General features: G+C 32.9%; 2 protein-coding genes across 3 annotated transcripts; one reads left to right on the forward strand and one right to left on the reverse strand.

Annotated features, from left to right (window-relative positions):
• Positions 1-7,941: 7,941 nt before the first annotated feature.
• Positions 7,942-15,157, reverse strand: LOC110651538 (ARM REPEAT PROTEIN INTERACTING WITH ABF2). Of its 2 annotated transcripts, XM_058145079.1 has the most exons (19): positions 14,460-15,153; positions 14,141-14,298; positions 13,441-13,613; positions 13,236-13,356; positions 13,080-13,154; positions 12,906-13,000; positions 12,636-12,711; positions 12,264-12,371; positions 11,357-11,485; positions 11,174-11,242; positions 10,906-10,965; positions 10,645-10,768; positions 10,372-10,511; positions 9,918-9,981; positions 9,718-9,797; positions 9,292-9,356; positions 9,095-9,212; positions 8,888-9,012; positions 7,942-8,603 (listed from the first exon to the last, which is right to left on the reverse strand). In XM_058145079.1, the coding sequence occupies exons 1-19, from the start codon at positions 14,707-14,709 to the stop codon at positions 8,510-8,512; spliced, it is 2,124 nt and encodes a 707-aa protein (XP_058001062.1). In that variant the 5' UTR covers positions 14,710-15,153; the 3' UTR covers positions 7,942-8,509. The 2 variants fall into 2 exon arrangements, with proteins under 2 accessions (XP_058001062.1, XP_058001061.1); XM_058145078.1 differs by having other exon boundaries at positions 13,080-13,356; positions 14,460-15,157.
• Positions 15,158-17,911: 2,754 nt separating this feature from the next.
• On the forward strand, positions 17,912-22,166 carry LOC110651539 (leucine-rich repeat receptor-like serine/threonine-protein kinase At2g14510). The gene is made up of 9 exons (XM_021806903.2): positions 17,912-18,232; positions 18,306-18,852; positions 18,955-19,418; positions 19,540-19,675; positions 19,783-19,854; positions 19,935-20,003; positions 20,239-20,310; positions 21,524-21,595; positions 21,708-22,166. Exons 1-9 carry the CDS (start codon positions 18,154-18,156, stop codon positions 21,748-21,750), a joined length of 1,554 nt encoding a protein of 517 aa, XP_021662595.2. The 5' UTR covers positions 17,912-18,153; the 3' UTR covers positions 21,751-22,166.
• The last annotated feature ends 382 nt before the right edge of the window (positions 22,167-22,548 follow it).

Genomic DNA, 22,548 nt, shown 5'->3' on the forward strand with positions numbered 1-22,548 from the left:
TCATTGTCTTTAATTTAAATATAGAGGGAGATAGTCAAAGATATTTAGAGAATGATAGAAATAAAATGAATTATAGATAGAGATATTAAGATTATCATATATATATAAAGATAAATAGAGGGAGAGAGAGATAAAGATGTGGAGAGATATATATAGAAATGCATAAATCAATTTATGTGTTGATTTCAAAATCAACACATATATTGATTTATACATTTCTATATATCATATATATAAAGATAAATAGAGAAAGAGAGAGATAAAGATGTGGTGTTGACCCCGTGTAGCTCAAAATGAGCATTGATTTTGATGATAACAAAACTCAAAGAGAATCTATCTAACCTAACCTTAAAGTGATGTGTAGATTCTTTGTCTTATGCATAAAGAACCTTTGAAGTTGCATATAAGAAGAAAAGATACTCAAAGGCATTCCAAGACAAATCCAAAATGAGAAAAAGGCTATGGAAATCAAGACTCGAAGCAAATGTATGAAAAGCATAGTGTTAGAGTCTTAGGTCTTTTTGTGAAAAAGAATAGATGAGAATTTAGTCATATGGAGCTCAAAAATGAAAATTTATTTTCTGATTACTTTTTCTCATCATGACCTTGAACACCACTATTGAAATATTTTTTGAAGGTCTAAATCATTTTGCATTGCAAGTTGAGACATGCAGCTGTTGACTTAGTTTGCTAACTGGTTTGCTAAATTTTTTAGTTTGCTAATAAGTTTGCTAAAAACGTTAGTTTACTAACCAGTTTACTGACTGCTCCTAAAATTTTATTAGTTTGCTAATTTATCAGAGTTGCTCAACTTCGCACAAAAGGACAAAATAACGGCTATTTTGTCTTGGGCAGTGTGTATAACGTTCCAAAAGGGTTTCAAACGGTCTAAAATGATTTGGGACTATAAATACACATTCCTCACTTCATTTACACTTAATGAAAGCCTACATTTGAACTCCAACATTGATTTTTCATTTATTGCTTTCATTCAAGAGCATTTAAGATTTTGAGCTTCCATTGGCAAATCGACTCATCTCTTCTTTATAGTTTGATTTGTATTGAGTAAGAGTGAGTGTTGAAATATTGAATTGCATTCAAGAGAGGTTGTACAAGCACCTATTGAAGCTTGAGAGTGTAAGTGCTTGTGATAGCACTTGTGAAGGTTTCAAGCTACCTTGGTGTAAAAGCTTGGTGTTGAGAAATTGTAAAGGGCTTTTGGTCTCTTGCCTTCAAAAGAGCAAATAGTGGAGAGAAGACTCAAAGAGGATTCTTTGAGAGAGTGGATGTAGGCTAGTTAAGCCGAACCACTATAAAATCCTTGTGTTTGATCTCTCTAACCTTTACCTCTTTACTTTTGAGCAATTTAAATTTTTTTTTCTCATATACATAATATTGAATGTTGATAGATTGAGTTGATAAATTTGTGGACATATTGAGTGACTTGAGAAAATTGGTTGATGAATGATTTGTTAGATATTGCCATATACATTGATTGAGAATTGAATTGCAACTTAGGAACACATTGTTGAAGCACATATTACTTTCTTTTTACATAGAAGAATCACATAGTTGAACAAAGCCATAATTTTTCATTAGGCTATAAGCAAGGGCCGAAAAATTGTTAAAGTCCAATTCACCCCCCTCTTGGACTATTTTGGGACAACATGTGGAGAAATATATAGAAATGCATAAATCAATATGTGTTGATTTATTGATTTATGCATTTCTATATATCTCTATCCACATCTTTATCTCTCTCCCTCTATTTATTTTTATATATATGATAATCCTAATATATCTATCTATAACTCATTTTATTTCTATCATTCTCTAAATATCTTTGACTATCTCCCTCTATATTTAAATTAAAAGCAATGATTTAATGATGATAATGGTAGTAATATTATACACATGGTGATTATAGCGGTGGTGCTGATTTAACTATTGATAGTTGTATATGTGACTATTCTAATAGTAATGAAGTGTTATTAATACTATAAAACTAGGTGTATATAAGTAAATGATTTATATATATATATATATATATCTTATAATTTTAAATTCAAATATTTGTTATATTATAATTTTAAGGAAAAGTGTTAATTAGGGTTTAAAAATACTTCCAATTATTATAGTTTAATATTATATTTTTTAATGAAAAGAATTATAAAGAATCACAAAAGAGAAAAAAAAAAAAAACAAAGGGGACAAATGAAGGGATCGAATCCTAAACCCTCTATCTTATGCTTGGGAGCATGTGCCAATCAGACTATTAGCTCTCATCCGATAAATTTTTGTATACACACACACACACACAAGAGTTATTTCAAAATCAAAACATATTGATTTATACATTTCTATATATCTCTCTTCCTCTATTTATCTTTATATATATGATAATCTTAATATCTATGTCTATAGCTCTTTTTATTTCTATCATTCTCTAAATATCTTTAACTAGTTCCCTCTATATTTAAATTAAAAACAATAATTTAGTAATGATAATCGTGGTAATATTGTACACGTGGTGATTGTAGCAGTGATGTTGATTTAACGATTGATCGTTATATAGGTGATTATTCTAATAGTAGTGAAGTGGTGTTAATACTGTAAAACTAGGTATATATAAATAAATGATTTATATATATCTTATAATTTTAAATCTAAAAATTTGTTATATTATAATTTTAAGGAAAAATGTTAATTAGGATTTAAAAATACTTACAATCATCATAATTTAATATTATATTTTGGAATGAAAATAATTATAAAGAATCACAAAAGAAAAAAAAAAGGGACAAATGGAGGGATCGAACCCTAAAACCTTTATCTTATGCTTGGGAGTATGTGCCAATCGGACTATTAGCCCTTATCCACTTTTTAAATCAACGAATATTTATAAACGCACCTAACACAATACATTCTTTATATATATATATATAAAGAATGTATTGTGTTAGGTGCGTTTATAAATGACATTTGACATAAGGAGGGCTCGAACTCTGAACCACGCTGGAATGCTTACTTCTATGCCAGTCGGGCTACTTACCCTCATTTAACATTTTATTGCATGAAATATATATATATTATATAAGCTCTAATGTGTATATATATTATTTTTTTCAAAAATATAAATTTTATTTGTCAAAATTATATATCATGTCCAGTAATATTTATTTTTACATTTATATCTAATTCTTTTCTGCAATCTAATTTATTATGCTAGCTCATTACTGCTGTATGTAGTAGCTCATATGTGCATGCATTAATGTAATAGACACACTTCTCGAATCATCAGTTCTTGAATGGTGTGTATGACTGCAAGCAATAATAGCTTATTGTATGCACACTTTCCTTTGCATAAGCCATTAAATAAACTACCTCACTAACTCTAAGTTTTGAAATTATTTTTAAGCTGTTTCCTCTCTTTTTTTTAAGAATATAATAATAAAATTATATACATTAGTATCATTTGAGCTAGCTCAAGTTGAGCAAGTTGAGCTATTTAGCAGTACTCTTATTTTTATATATAGAATTGAGTTAGTAAAAGTAGTCGGAATTTGCTTTTGAGGAAAATAAATGCGAGCATCTCAACTCAGTCTCTCACACTCCCGAAACCGATGCTCCCAGAAAATTTTTGCTGTCATTAAGATGGTATTATAAACATTTACATAATTATATTATTTTTTAAATTATTATAATGAATTATCATGTCAGTTTACTACCATCTTCGTTTATTTTTATTTATTATATTTAAATTTTTCATTTTATTTTACTTAATTATTTTTTAAATAAATATTTATTATATTTATTAAAAATAAAAATAAAAATAAAAAATAAAAATAAAAATAAAAATAAAAAATAATTAATATTTTTTAAATATAATAAATAATATTAAATAAAAGAAAATTTTAAATATGACAAATAAATATCAACGGGGAGTATTGTCCTATTGAACAATTGCTGTTTGTTCAAAACTGATGCCAGTCTGAATCTTTTGTTTGTTTGTTATCTTTTTGTTAAAAAAAAATTATTAACTGTTTCAAATTAATAAAGAATAGTTTCAGAGTACTTTATTTTAATGAAAACAAAAATTGTAACAACCCGATTTTATATATATATTTTTTTTAAATTTTGATTATAATTTAATACTATTTTATTTAAAATATTGAATTAGTATTTTCATAATAATAATATTTTATTTTATGAATGCTATTTTTACATGTATTATTACTACAATAATTTTAAGTTGTTATTTTTAATATTGTCTTTATCAAAAATAAATTATAGTTAATTTATTAAATTAAGATTAAAAAATAATTAAGTTTCTTTAGAGTATATTTAATTTTATTACTAAAGTCTTATTAAATTAAATCATAATAAAAGAAAATTGAATCTAATTGTAAGCATGTAAAAAGTTTAGGGACTAAAAGTGAAATTAAAAGTAAAAAAAAAAAAAGAAAACCCAAAACGCAGCGTAGGATCCTCCCCCCCAACTCTCCTTTTCTCTCGTCGACTCCCTCTTTCTCCCTTGCTTTTTCCTTCATTTTCGGCCACCACTCACGTCAACCATTGCTGGCCAAGGTTCCAACTGCTTCCCTCAGTCGCGCCAGCACTAACCGACCCTTCCCCAGCTGTTGTGAACACCGGCATAGCCTTCCACCGCCGCGGGAGAGAAGGAAGAGAGAGGTGGGCTCTTGTGCAAGGCCTCAACTTCCAAGCTCCACCCCGATGTCGTCTGGCAATTGTTTCTGGCAAGACAAGGCTCATTCAACTCCTGGCACAGCAAGCTTTAAAACCCGACCAACCTTGCCTCTAATGGTGGCCAGAGAGAGAAGATCCAGCGAGGTAAAGTTAATAGAAAATCAAATGGATTTCGCTGGTTTCCGACCACTTTTCTGGCGATCCGACCTTTGGATCAGAAATCTGAGACCACCGATGGACTCAGGGCGACAAAAGCTTCGAGATGGAACCAGCCCCGCTCCGATCAGACATTGTTGAAAAAAGGCGATCATCAGACGGTCCAGATTACTTGGTGATATTTTTAAACTTTTTCAATTCCCAAAAATAAAAAATAATTTTATGATAATTATTAATAATTTTTGGGCATAATTTAGGTGCGATTAGATCGACGATATCTTATTGGTGTCAGGACCGTAAATTCGGCCAAATCCGGCTATCCGGTTGCCCGTCTCAGAACATGATCAATATATTAGTCAATCCTAGCATTTTTAGATGTTCTGGATGCATTCCAAGTGTCAGATTTGACATAAGTAAACCTGATCTCCAAACTGCTCATTTTTGCCTAATACCGATTTAGGATAAAAAATTCATAAAATATTCGTGAATGATTAAAAAATTATAATTTTTTTTACAATAGTCTTATAATCATATTAAGGACCGTGGGACAAAATTTTAGAAGTTTTAGAGCTTGTTTGAGTAATTTTTATAAAATATCAGTTCTAAGGGCAAAAACTTAATTTTTGATTTTGTGAGATTTTGCTTGGACTAGAGAGCCCAATAGGGGCCATGTGTTGTTAATGAGATATAGGTTGATTTTAGAAGTGTGATTTAAACTACTTTATAGGTTGGGTAGGTCACAGGTAAAGGAGAAACTCTGTCGGATTTTCGACATAAATTATAGTGTCCTTATTTCTTTAAATTTTTTATTTGGGTTAGTACTAATAAGTTTAAAACATAATTATAGTACTAATACATTTAAAACATAATTATCTAGGTGATCAGGGTCATCCATCCTGCTCCCCTCAGCCATTGCAACAGTTTGTGGTCAATCAGTGAATAGATATTTATTTTATTTACAATTTTAATATTATTATATTTCTGATATACTCATGCATTACTTATATTTATGTAGTTAAATATTAGGCATGTCTTGCTTTGTATTTGTACTTGATGATATTACTTTGGTTGTTGTGTTTTGATAATCTGGAGCTGTGTGTGAGTGAGTGTGTATGTGGTGTATATGGATATGGGTAGGACGGACAAATCGGCTTGAACTAGTCTCACTTGGGGCCCGATCCTTTTTGAGGAAGTCAGGGTAAGTAGGGCTTTGAGTTGATCTCACTGACCCCCGCATATGGATTATTAAGCGAAAGTCCGGCTCGAGTTACTCTCGCTGGCAAGCCTTGGATTAAGAGAGCTGGGTAGAGGGATCAACTCCCCATATATGTATGTCTGAGTATGGATTTGACACGGGTGAATGAGTGTTTCGGATTATCGTTGATGTGACTTAATATAATTTGTATAACTTGTATAAAGATGATTCATTTCGTTTCCAGGGATAGAGATTGTATGTAAAATAAATATTTTACTCTGTGAGTCAAACATTCACTCATGTTCACCCTATTTTTTAGGCTACAGGAGCAGTTCTTTTTTAGAGTAACCTGCTTTCTTCCTTGTAGGTTTATTAACAGTTATTTATTTATAATATTATTTTCTAAATTTTTAATCTAGAACTCCGCATGTATTAGCAATATTAGGGATCTTGTTAGAGACGGTGTTAAATTTAGTTACTGGTTTTTACTGAACGAAAACTTTTATGATATATAAATAATTTGTAAATGGTGGTAATAGGGTTGAGCTGAGCTTTCCTCGCTTTAGTAGCTGATAATCATCGGGTTGGGTTGATTTGAATTAAAATGAAATATTTTATTTTTATTTTATTTACATGTTGGGTCTAAGTTTTTGGGCCTTGATTATAGATTTGAGAATATTAAGACTTCCTACGGGCCTCGGGAGTTTTATGCCGGCCCAAATTATAGTGTCGGTCCGGCTCATGAGATCGAGTCATGACAAAAATTATTATTTAAATGATAAATAATAATAAACATGAGTAGGGTTCGAGTTTGGATTGATATTGATCAAAACTAGACTTTTAAAAAAATTAAAAAAAAATGTTACTAGTATTTTTTATTAAAGTGGACCAAAAAAAATTCAATCCAACCAAAATCAAAACTTAGAGGAATCTATCTCCGGTCCTCAACCCTTAGGACTGAAACCGCCAGCTTGACTTCAATTTTGATTCAAAACCGAACCACATCCATGCCCAAATAATGTTATTTTAGCTAAGCTTTGTAGCTAGCATAGTTCAAATATGTTAAATTATAATCTTATCATTAGACCAATTATTGAATTAGAGATGGTTGACTACTTATCATCTTCATGTTGGTTCATGTAAATTTGTTATGAGAAAAATCGTTGGCCTTCAATGGAGAAATCAAGGATAGAGCTTTACTTCACACCACCAGAAAGAGGCAGTTCCCATCATACATTCAAAATTTAAACCAACCACATGAAAAGTTTATCTGCTTGCAGATGTTGTTGGACAGTAAGGTGGACCAGCATCACCCATCAATATCAACTTTCTTCAGCCGCTATCCTTATCACATCCATCCAACCGAATCAAACTGAATTAATACTGAGACCAAATATAACCTTTGGATAAAATTCCCATTAACCCACCATTAAACCGGAACCAGTAATTCTGGCCTAAAACCAGTCTAGTCTGCCGGCCAGGTCCACTTGGAAGTTGGAACCCATTAGCCTCGGGATTTTTTTTTTTTTTTTCAAAAGATAGAAATTATATAGAGATCAAATTGGCATGGAGCCAAATTCATAGTGATGTTGTGCCAAAAGATTACATGATAAAGAAACATCATGAATTAATCTGTTAGCTAAATTGTGTGCAGCTTGGCTGCTAGTTCTTTTGACATGCGAAAAAGCAACCAAATTGAATGCACCAGCTAACCAATCAATACCTTAAATGACCCTTTGAATCTCCAATGAAACAACATGATTGTTAATGGCATTGATAACCAAAAGCAAGTCTCCCTCGAAGATTGCTTATAAACAATTAATTTGTTAGCCTCGGGATTCAATATCACTTTCGTGTCAAAACAGAATCAACAAAATGCGATAAACAATTAAATGCTCGGTCTTTAACTCGATCGACACAAGTGGAAATCAATACTCAATGAGAGTTATTAACAACATCCATGTTTGGAAATGAAAAAGATAATACGCAAGAGCACCTGCAGATAAATTACAACTTTAAAAAGGATCAATGAATTTTTTTTTTTTTTTTGGGGTAATTATCCTAGTCTCTTCACATAAAGAGCAATGCTTATAGCGCTAGAACAAATTAAAGCACCCGAGTCCTTGAGAAAGATATTAGATTATAGACCTGAAATTCAGAATTTCAGGAAATCAACTATTGCTCTCTCACCAAATGCCAACTCACTAAAAGAGTTGTAAAATGCATAACAATACATGGCAACAACAGTAATGTTGGTGAAGAACATAGCCCATCGACGACATCCAATAAAATGGAAACAATGTTACAGTCCATACGCAAGCAGTAGCACTCTGGCACCAGGGAAGTTAACCAACCTATTAGGACTTTCAAATGGCTGGACATCAATGAGAAGATCTACCACTCTCTGTACAACGTTATCTAGTCAGACACCAAGAATCAAATACCAGCAATCTACAGCCGCAAGTTATGTGGGTTAGGTTTGGCAAGTGCTTTGGAAAAGTAATTCCGAATCTCGGGTATAATACGCTGGATCAAATGAGAGTGCCTGCAATTTCAGCATGCAAAATAAATTTCTACAACAGGAAAAACAATTGCACCATTCCAAACAAAAAATCTCATTGAAGGATCATACATAGGGAAGTGAAAAGCATTTAGCAATTGCAATGTGAAATGGGTGACTGATGATACTACATTTGCCATTTTCCACACACACATATGCATATCAAAGGACTGTTTAAGCTTAAGGTACTACCTCAATATTAGAAATATTTATTCACAGCCAAAGTTTCAAAGAGAACAAGAAAATGGCAGATTAAGAGGGGCATGTACCTGGGCTTGGCATTCAATTTATCAAACTGCTCCAAGATAAACAAAATGCATGTGTGCCTCAATGAAATAGCATGGAAAGCTTCTGAAAGTTCATACATGCTTGCAACATTTTCCAGTGATATATCCTGTGAGAGAGTTAGAACAGTAACCAGATTTTCATTTTTAATTTGGAAGCAGAACATAGGTAAACAAGCCTTTATAGCTCACCTGTGCTATGGTATATTCACAGAGTCGCTTAAGTCCCTCCAAAAGATATTGATCTGCGGCCCTTAGGAGATCTTGTGCAATATCTAATGAAATATCTATTGATCCTGTGTATATGAATCTGTAGAAAACAAAACCAATTAAATAATCAATCTGGAGAGACTTCTTTAATAAAGTATGAACTTTGCAATTCATCAAACCTCATCATCAACTCAAAAACCTCCCATCTAATGTTTGGAATTTCAATGTCCCTTGCATCCTTCTCCTGTGGCAAGTGCAAAGAAAAATAAAATAAAATAAAATGCACATATTAAGTATGAATGTCATCCCAACCAAGATCCTCCTTCCCTACTTGCACAAAACTATTGCTTAAAACTACAAATCCATCAAGAAGACCGACTCTGGGGTTCACAATTAATTTGATGAATAGTGACCTCTGTGATTATCCAAACTAAAAGTCAACATATTATCCCAGTTGAATGAATTCAAACTGCAGAGTACTTTGGCAGACAACAAAAGAAAAGCAACCTTCTGTTTCACTCTTCCTGGACCTCAATCCCGAATAAAAGGCCCAACGGGAGTGTTTGATGAATGGCATCTAAACCAAGACTGACAAGCATACTCACCCGGTAACCTCCATCAAACATTGCACGAAATGCATCTGAAGAAGCAAGTAGGCAAATTCTATGGGCATAAAACCGTCTACCTGCAGCGCACAAATAATGTGATCTTGTAAGAGTTCATGCCAACAAATCTAAAATACTAGCAGGAACTGAAAAACAACAATTCCACTAAAGGTAACTATCCAAAACTTCTTATTTACAACCTTCAACCAGAAAGGTTACATCAGACAACGTAGCATTGTTTACATACTGCTCCCCTAAATATACCTGCAGACAGAGAAGTCATCATAGGCATGAATTTCCAATAACAATTTAAAATTTTAAAAATCTACATCCTTGGCATATTTAAAAGTTAAAAACAAAAAACAGGTAAAAAATGATGTAATAAATTATTTTACTCCAAATCCCCAACTCTTTTTTTTTTGACATTTTCGTCCATCAAATCATATCCTCCAAAAACAAGAACTGGAAACAAGTTCAAAGGATGATTTTGATCACAAATAATAAAATTGTAAACCAAAGACCTTTTATAATAAAATATTTGCATTCTTCAGTTATAATGGCAGATAACTTCCAAAACATTCAACTCAAATTTATGATGTCACATCATAAAAAACTGAAAAGATTAAGACCAAGTGGTTTTGGACAGCAAACCACCTGTGGTGTTGGAGAAGGGGGAGCTGCATCCACAGGAGAGAGAGTCATTGCTTTATTTGCTAACTTGTAGAGAGCTACAGCTCCATCAATTTGTTGCTTCGGGTTAGCAGAGCCTAGAAGCCCAAGAAGTAACTCCAATCCTGCATTAGAAAAGTGATCAACAATCTTGAACCGTCATGATCATCCAAAAGTCAGTAAAAACTATTCTAAACTGATAATTTTTTCTCAATTTTAAATTTAATAACTCGCACAATTAAAAAGAATGGGACATGCCATTGTTATCAATGAATATGGTTCTCTGATCGTCTGGGGAACAAAGATGTGCAAGAGCTAAAGCAACGCGTCGTTGGACAGCCTTCTCTGCTACACGCATTAGATATAACAAATGGTTTAAGACCTACAGTAGAAATTTAAAGATTAAAAATTTAACTGTTGGACATTAAATTTGAAGGGGAAAAAACACCATTACAGTTTCCACAGACTAGATATTGCCAGAGATAATAAAAGGAGAGAGAAGAGATAATGAGGGGTTACTCGTCCATGAATCTTTTCCTCTAATCGCTTCAAAGTCTTGGATACACAATCTTTTGTTGCCTGCAGGTGTGATTGTTAATTGTATATTGATCATGGTAGGTCCAGCATAAAGAGCAATGAACTGGTAAACATCTAGGTTCCTACATGAATTCATGATTTCAAGCTACCATATAGTTAAAGCAATATAAAATCAGCCGCATAGGCATAGAAAGGAGACTAGACTAATCATAACAGCTGTGCTAAACAATGAAATGATTAATGAACATACTTGAACAATAAACTCTCCATCCTGCAGCTTCTGGACACCTCCCACCCTAATAAAATCGGACACATTATCCTATAGGAAAAATGCAATGAACATAAGATTGTATCAAGTTAAACAGGCCCATTCTCTAAAATATTCTGGGATTTGGGCCCTTAAGTTCATCAGAATTCATAACTTACAGCATACCTCATTATCTGCAAGACCATAAAGAGCAAAGGCAGCATTATGTTGAAGAGATCCATTTTTTGAATCCAGAAGCTTCAGTAATGGCACCAACCCACCATTATGAGCTATACCAGCTTGATTGTGCAAGTCCTGCATTAAAAAAATAATAATTAAAAAAAAGCCATAAAGAACCATCCAACCAGAATTCAGCTCAATGGGTCAATTTAGTGAGGAAGTGCAGAAATGCATGTGTAAAGCCTACATCGTAAACTAAACTTTAATCCCACACTCGTTGAGGTTGGCTATATAGATTTTTTTTTTTACCATTCAACTTTGTTGAAACCAATTCCGCATCAATTTCCAAAAATTGTAAATCTTTTGATACTGCTTTTCTTCACGTCATTTTATGTCTCTCCTTTCCTTACCACTTTTTCCACCACTAACTTATGATATATTCATATTGGGGTATTTAATACTTTACGGTAGACATGATTAAACCATTTTTATCGACCTTCTCCCATTTTATCCCCCAATGTGTGTTACATGCATATCTAACGAATGTGGTCATTCCTAATCTTATCTATTATCGTGTTACTAAACATTCATCTCAACATCCACATTTCTCAATGTGTGGCTATGTCATGTTTTAGAAGCTCAACATTCACTTCCATACAACATAATTGACCTAACCCCACATGGTAAGCAAAATTGGCAAAAAATATGTTTTTATTCCTTTCTAATGCTAATAATACAAAATGTTATTTTGCTCAAATTTTCCTTTTTCAAAAGTTAATTGCCTTTTATAACCATTGAAAAAATAAAGTAAATAAATAAATATCCACTAGCATGAAGACGATACCCCTTTCATAATGTCATTGGGATACTTTAATGTAAATAAACTACGCATCAAAGAGAATAAAATTGTAACCTGTGCCAACCTCCCCAGTGCAAAGGCTGACATTTCCCTCAGCTGCAGATCAGGAGACTGAAGCATCTCTATCAAAGGTTGAACTGCACCCCTTTGTACAATGTGAACCTAAAAAAATCACATTTTTAATCAAAAGCACAGAACAGTTTTTTCTATGGGGTACTGAGTTTCAAGCCATCCATCAATATACAAAAGTTAACTCTTTAGTTTATCAGTTAAATGGACAGCTGGAAAAAAGAACTTAGAAACTAGAAAAGGTAGATGGTATTTATTTTCTTCCGTTCTGAACTCAGAGACTAGAAAAGGTGGACAATATTTATTTTCTTCCGTTTTATCTTCACAACAATTAGCTGAACAAAGTCCTAAAGCTACCTTGCAATCTGAGTCTGTTGCAGCAAATTGTCCAATTAACAAAGCAGCCTCTCTTTGGCTCTCAGAGCAGCAGGAACTGTTTAAGAGAAATAAATGATAAATTACAATATATATATATATATACAAAATCTTCACATAAGGAAAATAAGATAATTAGTGTTGAAAAATAAGATATCCACAAAAAATTTAAGGAATGAACAATCTTCACACACTGCCCAAACAAGTAGAAAGACATCTCAAGGGTGCCCAGAACACAGGATTTAGACAAACCTAAGTAACCCAATAACAGGTTGCAAAGCACCAGCAGCAAGGACTTCTTTCTTTATATTTGGGGATGAATGCACCAGATTTCCAATTACACCAACCTGTGAGAAAGAAAAAAAAAATTTATATGATAAAATTCCACATCAATGCAAAATTCAAAACTGAGATTGCACTGCATACTGCTTCATAGTGTATAGCAACATCCTCGGATCGTAGCATTAGAATGAGGGTGGGAAGAGCATTAAATTCAACAATCTGCAAAATCAAAGAGTTTATATCATTACCAATGTAAAAGCCAACCTTATAAAGTCCAACTTCCAAGGCCATATTTATCACCTGCTTTTTATTATCATCATTCTTAAAAGCCAGGGTTCGTAGTGCCCCAGCAGCTGCTCTTTGCACCTTTGTGTCGATGAATTCAAGCAACTCAACTAGAGGAGGAATTCCACCTTCCATCCTGTGTGCCCAATTACATTGAATATAAGAATAACATAATGGTAATTCAGAAATTGAAATAAAATTACCACTAGAATAAGCAAACCTAACACGAGTCTTAATGCTACTGTTCTCATGAGCTAAATTGGTGATAGCATCGGCCGCCCTTCTAATTACACTATTAACTGCACGAGAACTAGAACCATACTTGTGCCTCTTCAACAGGTCCACAAGAAGTGACAATGCCCCAGCGTCAACTATGAGTTGCTGATGCTCTGGCTGTTGAAAGCAAAGATGTAAAAACAGAAGCAATATTTAGGGATTGAGGGAGAGCAGACTTTTAATCAGATCAAGTTTAGAATATTTCTAAACAAAAGTATGTTTGATATAACACCTTTGTTTGCCTCCCTTAGCTTCGTTTTTGGAATTGCAGTGTCACGGTTGTAGGAGTATATTATTCATATTATATTCTTGCAAATGTTTAAAACAAAGAAATGAACGCATATCACTGGAAACTAGAAATTTTATGCAATGAAACAAGGGGGAAAATACTAATTATTTCATTCACTGCAATGCAAATCAGATTTCTTGCCACATCTAAGAAATACAAAGTTTATCCCTAATATATCAACATCATGTTAACATGAAAATTTCCTTTAGCATAGCTGTTGAACAGAAGGTAACTTCCTATTACACTTGAAGTTCGCTGGACAAAAACTGAAACCTCGAAACTAAGATGTTATGCAAACAAGAATCTAGACCTAAAAATACAAAAATAGGCACGAAAAGAACATATAAATAATAACCTTCACAGCAAGCAGTCCTAGCGCGAAAGCACTCCCCTTCTCCACCTCGTGCTCAAACGGCTTTGGATTAACATCAGCTTCACTTGACTGCGGCGCTTGAAGATGCTTTACCAGAGCTGGAACTGCACCTCCTTCAACAATTACGTTCACTAATTCCTCTGAAAAACAGCGATTACCGAACACACCACTTTCTCAATTTGAAAGCAACACATGCAAAAGAACACTTACGCTTAAAGAGAGATCTTGATTTCAGAACCGAAAGTAGAGTAAATGGATTCCAGAAATGAAAGAGATGGAACGAGAAAGGTGGAAGAATTACCGTTTTTGGCGAACTCTGCAAGGACGTGAGTGGCGCGTTTGGCAGCTGCCCGATCGGCCTCGTTCCAAGAGAAGGTCGAGTTAAGGATATTTACCTGAGCAGCCACCTCGTATAAAAGCGCTTGCCGCGCATCGCCGAAGGGGACCGCCGGCGAGATCTCTTGCCGCTCCTCTTCAATCTCTTCCTCCAATTTCCGCTTCTGTCCCTTCCTCTCGGGGAGACCCCGATCTTGGCTCCTCTCCGGCTCCATCAAAAACAGGAACGCACAGAGATTAAGATGGACCGACAGAAAGAGAGGCTAAACAAAAACCAAAAATATTTCGAATAGACTGAGAGGTTGATAGATTGACAGATCAGGGGCATTTTGGGAAATTAGAAGGAATTTTTTTTTAGCGAGCTTTGTGTAACTTTCGTCGTTTCGTTTCCTTTTCTTCTCTTTTGTTTTCTTTTCCGGTGGGGAAATTGAACGTGTCGGATTTAAACGGTCCAAGTTATTTTCAGGTTCTGAAGGGTGAAAACTATGCCACCTGCTTTCAATTTGGATATTACGTGTAACTCGCACTCCTGCCGGAAAAGTGCATAAATTTCTGAAATGTGCTTGTTTGCGCCCGCTATTTTATCAAACAAACAAGTCCCTTTTAGATAACCAAGCCTTTCAACATGGCGTCAATTATGGTTTTTGCTTATCAAGGTAAGGAACGTGGAGCCGCTTTTGAATCAAGCATGCTTGAATTTAAGGACTCGGCGGTAAAGTATGGGGCTACAATGGACTCATTGTCATTCACGGTAAATGTTGCAATTTACAGGGCTTGATTGGACTTCTAATTATCTGCTTATGAAAAATGTTTTTTTTTTTGTATTATTCTACGGAAATTTAAAAAAAAAAAAAAAGTGTATCTTGAATATAACGTGGTAATCATACGCGACGTGTGGGCATCACATAATTATTTTGTAGCAAGCAAAGCAACCACCCAACCTAACGGACTAATGAAAAAAAACCCAACGGACTAGTGCACGTGACAACTGACAAGTTGGCAAATTAATCCGTGGAGTTTGATTTCACACGAGTGCTGTTATAGTCTCCCTCCAAGTTCGCATGCGCACATACAATGGATAATAGTGATATAATACCACGAGGAATTGGAAATACATTGAAGATCTGAAAAAGAAATTACATTGAGGAGCGGAGACCCTCTTCCTCTAATGTCGCTATCCACTCCACTTGGCACTTATCGACATATGGACCGATGGTCTTAATACACCATTTTTTAAACTACATTTTATTGATTTAATTCACAACTTTATCATATATAAAAAAAAAAATGAAAATGATATAAATAGAAAAAGACATGATTATTATTCGCTATTAAAAATTAGTATATTTTAAATAAAATAAAAATAAAATTTATTAATTTTAAAATTTTTATTATATTAAAATAAAATCAAACAATAAAATGCATTTTTACTATTATATCTTCCACTCTAAATTTACTATAGTAATTTTTATTAGAAATAATTAAAAAAAAGCAATTTTAACAAAAAATTTTATTAAATAATAAATTTTAATTTATAAAATCGGTATATTTATATTCTCATATTATATTTTAATATTTTAATTGATTAAAATAATAATATATCTTATTAATTTTATTTACTTGCCACTTTTTTAAACCAATTTCAATTAGGAGTAAAATACAATAATGACAATTAAATATTATGGTATGAATGGCTAAATTTAATTGTTTATTAAAAATTAATACATTATAATAATATTATATTGTGTACCAAAATTTAACAAAAAATTACATATAAAAAAATTAAATTACAAATACATTGAATGAATTTAAATAACATAAAAAACAAGTTAAAGAAAATAATATATATGAAAGTAGAAAGAGGGAATAATGAGATAAAAAAATATAATTATTTCGTATTATAACAATAAATGGTTAAATTTATTTTGATGTTTGAAAATTAATATATTTTAAGTAAAATAATAATAAACAATTATTATTTCTAAAATTTTTATTGCGTTAAGATAAATCCAAGTAATAAAATGTTTTTTTTATAACTCTAAATATACTATAATAACTTTTATTAAAAATAATTAAAAAATAAGTTATTTTGACAACAATTATTATTAAATAATAAATTTTAATTTATAAAATTAAAATATTCATATTCACATATCATATTTATAGCATTTTATTCATAATACTTTAATTGACTAAATAATATATCTTATTTTATTAACGAATTGCATTTTTTTTTCTTTTAAAAAAAGTAATTTATCTTATTAATTTTGTTTTTTTATATTTTTTTAAACTAAGAGTTAAGAAATAATCATGATAATTTGATACTATAGTAGTAAACAGCTAAATTTAATTAGTTATTAAAAATAAATACATTATGATAATATTATATTATATAAAAAATTATATAAAAAAATAAATCACAAGTCTTTATTATTTTTTTTAATTTCAATTAGAGTTTATTAAGAACAAATCATTTGTAAAAAAATAATTTTAAAAAATTCTCATACAATTACACGTAAATTATATTTATTTTAAGATGAACTTTTAAGTTAAAAGAGTTGAATTATTAAATTAAATTCTTATATAATTATAATTTTTTAAACAGGAGGTTATGGATAAATTTTGGAATGAAAATTTTATTTTCCATATTAACATCTAATCATTAAAACAATGGAGGATAATTATGACTTCAAATATTATTTTTATACAGAAAATAGAGAATTAAATATTTTATCGTTTTATTAGATAAATAGTGAATAATTTAATTGTAGGCCGTAGTTCTTTCAAACCTTCAATACATTATTTTTCTTGATACATAAAATACTAAAAAAATTAAGTAAAATAATAATGATTAATTTTCTATTTTTTTATAAATTTTTTCAACATAGTGGATTAGAACTTAAATTTGTTTTTAATGAAAAAAAAAATGGATCTAAACCCACTGAGACTCGATTTTACTTTTTTTTTTTTCATTTTAATTATGCACGCGCAAGAGAAATATAATTTTAATTATAAATTTTAACTTAATTATTAAAAAAAGAAATAAATGAAATAAATACTCCATTAGTGAGAAAATAACCTTATAAATATTAAATATTAATTTAAGTAATATTATTATTTAAAGCTTATAACTAGAATGCCCAACAATTTATTAAGTATCTTAAAATATGTGTAAGTTTGGAAGTTGAATTTTTCAATTCATCCTTATATTTAAAAAATTTTAATTATTATCGTACAACACATGTATTTAATAAAAGTTAATTAAAAATTTAAATTAATATATATACTATTTTTTTTAACCTGGCAAAAATGAAAAAGTAGTTGTTGTAACGTCATAACTGGCCAATTAGTTAACCTCTACCGAACGCACATCCAACTCAGCCAAACAAACACTAACTGCCGCCTCTCTTCTTGACCTGGCACTCTCCATCTCCTTTCCCGCGTCATCAAAATTCTTTCCCTCTTCTTCAACTCCTCACTCCCTATTCCTTTCTTGCGACACTCTCCAAAAGAACCATTCAAGCCCCTTCCTACTCACCACCACCGCCTTCTCTCAACCCTCTAAACAAAACAAACCCACAAGCTCCTTCCTTTTCCTTCCCTGTCTTAATACTCTCCAGTTTTCTGCCCTGTTTCCATTTCATGCCAATTTCTCCATCATGCCATTTCTTTCTTTCTTCTTTACTATAATCCTTTCTCTTCTCTCCCTTTCTGTTTCTCAATCCCCTCCTCCTAGAGGTAATAAATTGATATTTTCTTTTCAATTCTCTTTGTAAAGAATTTTTTTTTCTTATTTTTGTGGTTTTTCCAGGTACTTTAATTAATTGCGGCTCCACCGCCCCTTCCATAGTCGGCGGCCGTCAATGGCTTCCGGACGCTGGTTTCATCTCCAGAGGGACTTCCAAGAACCTTACAATTCCAGTACTCTCTCCAATCCTCTCAACCGTCCGATCATTCCCTCTGAAAAACAATCTTCACCGCAAGTCCTGCTACGTGGTTCCGGTTTTCCGCGGTGCCAAGTACATGATCAGGACCACGTACTTCTATGGAGGGATCAACGGCAACTCTGCGCCGCCAGTGTTCGATCAGATTGTGGACGGAACTTTCTGGAGCGTGGTGAATACGACGGAAGATTATGCCAACGGCATGGCGTCGTATTATGAAGGGGTTTTTCTGGCTCAAGGGAAGACTATGAGTTTGTGTATCGGGGCAAATTCGTACACGGATTCGGACCCGTTTATTTCTGGCTTGGAGTTTGTGATTTTGGGGGGTTCGTTGTATAATTCCACGGATTTTAACCGGTATGGCCTCAGCTTGGTTGCCAGGCACAGCTTTGGATACAATGGATCCATAATTCGGTGAGTTCAAAATTAGCTTCGCTTTCGCTGATAGAAAATTGGGTATTGAATATGGTTTATATTCTTATGCTTGTACTTAATCAAGTTTTGGGTTTTTATCAGATATCCTGATGATCCATTTGATCGGTTTTGGGAGCCGTTTGGGAAAAAAGATACCACTATATCAAAAAACAAAAAAACATCCATTTCCGGTATATGGAATCTTCCTCCTTTGAAGGTATTTGAAACGGAGTTGACAAGAAGTCAATCTGGTCCCCTGGAGTTGAGGTGGCCTCTGGCTTCTCTTCGACACTCAATGTACTACATTGCTGTATACTTCGCAGATGATCGTAATTCATCAGCCGGACCTTCAAGAGGGTTCAATGTCAGCATAAATGGGATAACATATTACAAAAATTTTAGCCTGACACAGGCAGGCGCTGCCGTCTTTGCAACGCAGTGGCCTCTTGGTGGGCTTACTACTGTTACTTTGACGACTCCTCCTGGTTCTAGCTTTGCTCCATTGATTAATGCTGGAGAGATTTTTGAGGTGATGGTGCTTGGAGGACTAACTCTTACAAGAGATGGTATGAATCCAACCTAATGTTTTAAGATAGGTGGAATATTCTTTCAAGTTTCACCATGTTTCATTATCTGCCATTCTCAAGGATTGTACTGGTTAAATGGATTTGGTATTTCTTGTTACAGTAATCGCTCTGGAAAAACTGAAACGCAGTCTCCAGAACCCTCCACTTGACTGGAATGGTGATCCCTGTATGCCTCGTCAGTATTCATGGTCTGGAATTACATGCTCTGAGGGCCGCCGGATTCGTGTGATTACATTGTTAGTCAAACTTAGTCATGACTCATGGCAGAGAGATCTTTTTTTTTTTTCCCATAGTTATTATTGCTTCACAAACAATTTACTGAATCTTTCCATCTGGTTTCCAGGAATCTGACAAGCATGGGCCTTTCAGGATCAGTGTCACCAAGTATTGCCAGATTGACTGCGTTGACGGACATGTAGGTTGTCAAAACTAAATTCATATATAAATGGAAACTGAACAGGAATTTTGTATATTGATTATCTTTGGTTTTGACAGCTGGCTAGGAAATAACAATTTGTCAGGTTCAATACCTGAGCTTGGTTCATTAAAGATGCTGCAAACATTGTAAGATTCCCCCCTTATTCATGTGTTGTTTTGTTGCGCTCAAGATGAGATACTTTGTCACAAATGGAATATTAGCGCATAAAACACCATTTCAATGGGATGATGGATTCCAAATTGAGCATATTCCCCTTATGATTTTAGGGTGATAATCAAAACGTGGAGGGGCCAAATTATTTGAATGCTACTTATTTGCACTTTGTTTTGGTTCTGATGTGACATTGCTTTCTTTTTAAAGGCACTTGGAAAACAATCAATTCACTGGAGAGATCCCCTCATCACTTGAAAGTATTAAGAATCTGCGTGAACTGTAAGTCTTACATGAGAAAATATGCAGACTTCTATTTTCCTCTGCTTATCATTCTATCCATTGCTTACTTGCCTCTACTACCGGTTGCATAATATTGCAATCAGTATGGTTGGCAATTGAGTCGGTATTCTTTTAGTTGTTTCCTGCTTGTATAGCTCTAAAATTCATATCTTTTTAAGAGTAGGAGTGCTGGCTAAACCATATAAATTAAGAGAGGAGTGCTTATTCTGAAGCCAGTGATGTTTATCTCTTGGAGTAGGAAGTGTGTCAAATTAAGTTTTTGTTGGAACGTACCTGATTGTACTTGGCATAAGTTGGGTGCAAAAATATGTTGATTTACATCTTGTAGGTCTGTTAGATCTCATGATTTTTTTTTTCTTTTATGGTTAAGTCAATTAGGATCATTAAATAAATGGCTTTCTGTTTGTTTTCAAATTTATTTTAGGACTTTTTTCATAAGTGCCGTCAACTTTGCATTAATCCATGGTACTTAAACAATCCTAAAGTCTAGGTGAAGTAGAAATATGAATTTTTCTTGTAAAAACTTTTGAGTAAATTATTTGCTTATGGAATAAAAAAAAACCATATTTAATCTGATTGGTTTATTCTGTATGTATTTTTTGAGCATTTTCTGGATATATATCTCCAACCTACATAGTTTATATTGGGAAAGATATGTTCTTTCAGTCCAAAATAGTTTTGTTTAGTGTTGGGCTTAGGATTGGATGCAATGGCTTCTTAATGCAATTATCAATTGTTTAAGTAGCTCCTGCTTCAGCACCATTTGCAATTCTTTTTCTTTGGGTTCATAGGAAATGTTTGCAGGGAAGGGAGTGCTAGTGAACCCCTGACCTCTAATGCTGCATAGGCTATAGACCCAATGGCATCATACACATTTTGCTTGTGAAAATTTACATACCATAACATGTTCTTCTGGTTCTAAACACCAACTATTGGTAAAATGTTTCCACGTTTGATAAAGCATTGGAAATGATATTGAAACTTGGAAGTTTTTATACTATTTTAGAGGTGTTCACCGTATCAAATTAGGGGTACCCAATTATAAGGGGCATTTATCTACTGTAGATTTACACATTTACTGTTGTTTGTATATGCATGTTCTCTTTAAATAATCTTTTTTATTGGATTAGTAATGTGATAATTTAGATTTCAATATCATTCTTTGTACCTGACTAGTTCTTGCCTCATGCAGATTTTTACAGAACAATAATCTGACTGGTCCAATTCCAAATAGCCTTACTGGAAAACCTGGGCTGTATCTTAGGTAAAATTTGAATACAGAACTCTTATTATGTGCATTATCAGTTGTCATTAATCAAGATAAGCATTAGTAGTTGCCGGTTAAATCTGAATGTCTAAATTGAATATATTGTTAGGACCTCTCCTGGAAATCACTTATCATCTCCAGCACCTTCTTGAGCAAGCAAGATCAATGCACACAAGGCAAAAGTGACACGGATGCATTTATCATCAAAGCTGATTCCAATCATTGATTGTGTTTATATATTTTGCCTAGAAATCTATAGAGTTTTGAAATTTTTTCTGTTGAAAGCTTTCTCTGGTATGCTGGAAGTTTTGCCGCATCGGCTTTCTCTGATTTGACCTTACACAAGCTCCTCAATTCAAGTTGGGCATTCACAACTGTATAGGTTTGGTTCATATCAAGTCAATTTGATTCTTTTTTAACACAGCATAACTGAATCATGCCTCAACCTGTATTAAATTACAAGTCCATATGCGGTCATTCTCTAAGGTGTATTTTTTTTTTCTTTTCTCTTCTTCATGTAATATGGAAACAACTGTTTCTAAATTCTATAAAATGACAGGTTTGATCATTTGCTGTGGCTTAATTTCTTGTATCATTCAGTGGCACTCACTGTCTAACGCTGAACTCCAAACATTTTGTTTGTTTGTAGGCCATGAGGAATCTTTCTTTTTTCCTTCTAACTGTCTTCTTCTTCTTCATCATCATTATCATTTTTGTTTTCTTTGTTATAAGGTCTATAGGATAATAAAAATCTTTGATATCATGGGTGAAAATCTTTTCAATTTCCTTCTAATATTCCCTTCCAATTTTACGGATGGCGAAGTTTTCTTTGCTTTTGAACTGTGAGTAGCGAGAAAGAGTGGCTTTTATACTGTGAAAGTAAGAAGCATGAGATAACAGTTCATAGATATTTAATAATGGCCAGTGAGAAGTACGCCACATGATACTCC

This window comes from Hevea brasiliensis, chromosome 4 (genome assembly GCF_030052815.1).
Source record: "Hevea brasiliensis isolate MT/VB/25A 57/8 chromosome 4, ASM3005281v1, whole genome shotgun sequence".
Lineage (NCBI taxonomy): Eukaryota > Viridiplantae > Streptophyta > Magnoliopsida > Malpighiales > Euphorbiaceae > Hevea > Hevea brasiliensis.

Bases quoted from the DNA above. Each gene is read 5' to 3' on its own strand.
- LOC110651538 (XM_058145078.1), bottom strand. From the start codon at position 14,709: ATGGAGCCGGAGAGGAGCCAAGATCGGGGTCTCCCCGAGAGGAAGGGA. The intron at 13,614-14,140 runs GTTATTATTTAT...TGCTTTCAACAG, and splicing joins TAGGACTGCTTGCTGTGAAG to CCAGAGCATCAGCAACTCAT. The intron at 9,013-9,094 runs GTGAGCTATAAA...ACTCTCTCACAG, and splicing joins GTGAATATACCATAGCACAG to GATATATCACTGGAAAATGT.
- LOC110651539 (XM_021806903.2), top strand. From the start codon at position 18,154: ATGCCATTTCTTTCTTTCTTCTTTACTATAATCCTTTCTCTTCTCTCC. The intron at 18,233-18,305 runs GTAATAAATTGA...TGGTTTTTCCAG, and splicing joins TCAATCCCCTCCTCCTAGAG to GTACTTTAATTAATTGCGGC. The intron at 21,596-21,707 runs GTAAAATTTGAA...ATATATTGTTAG, and splicing joins AAACCTGGGCTGTATCTTAG to GACCTCTCCTGGAAATCACT.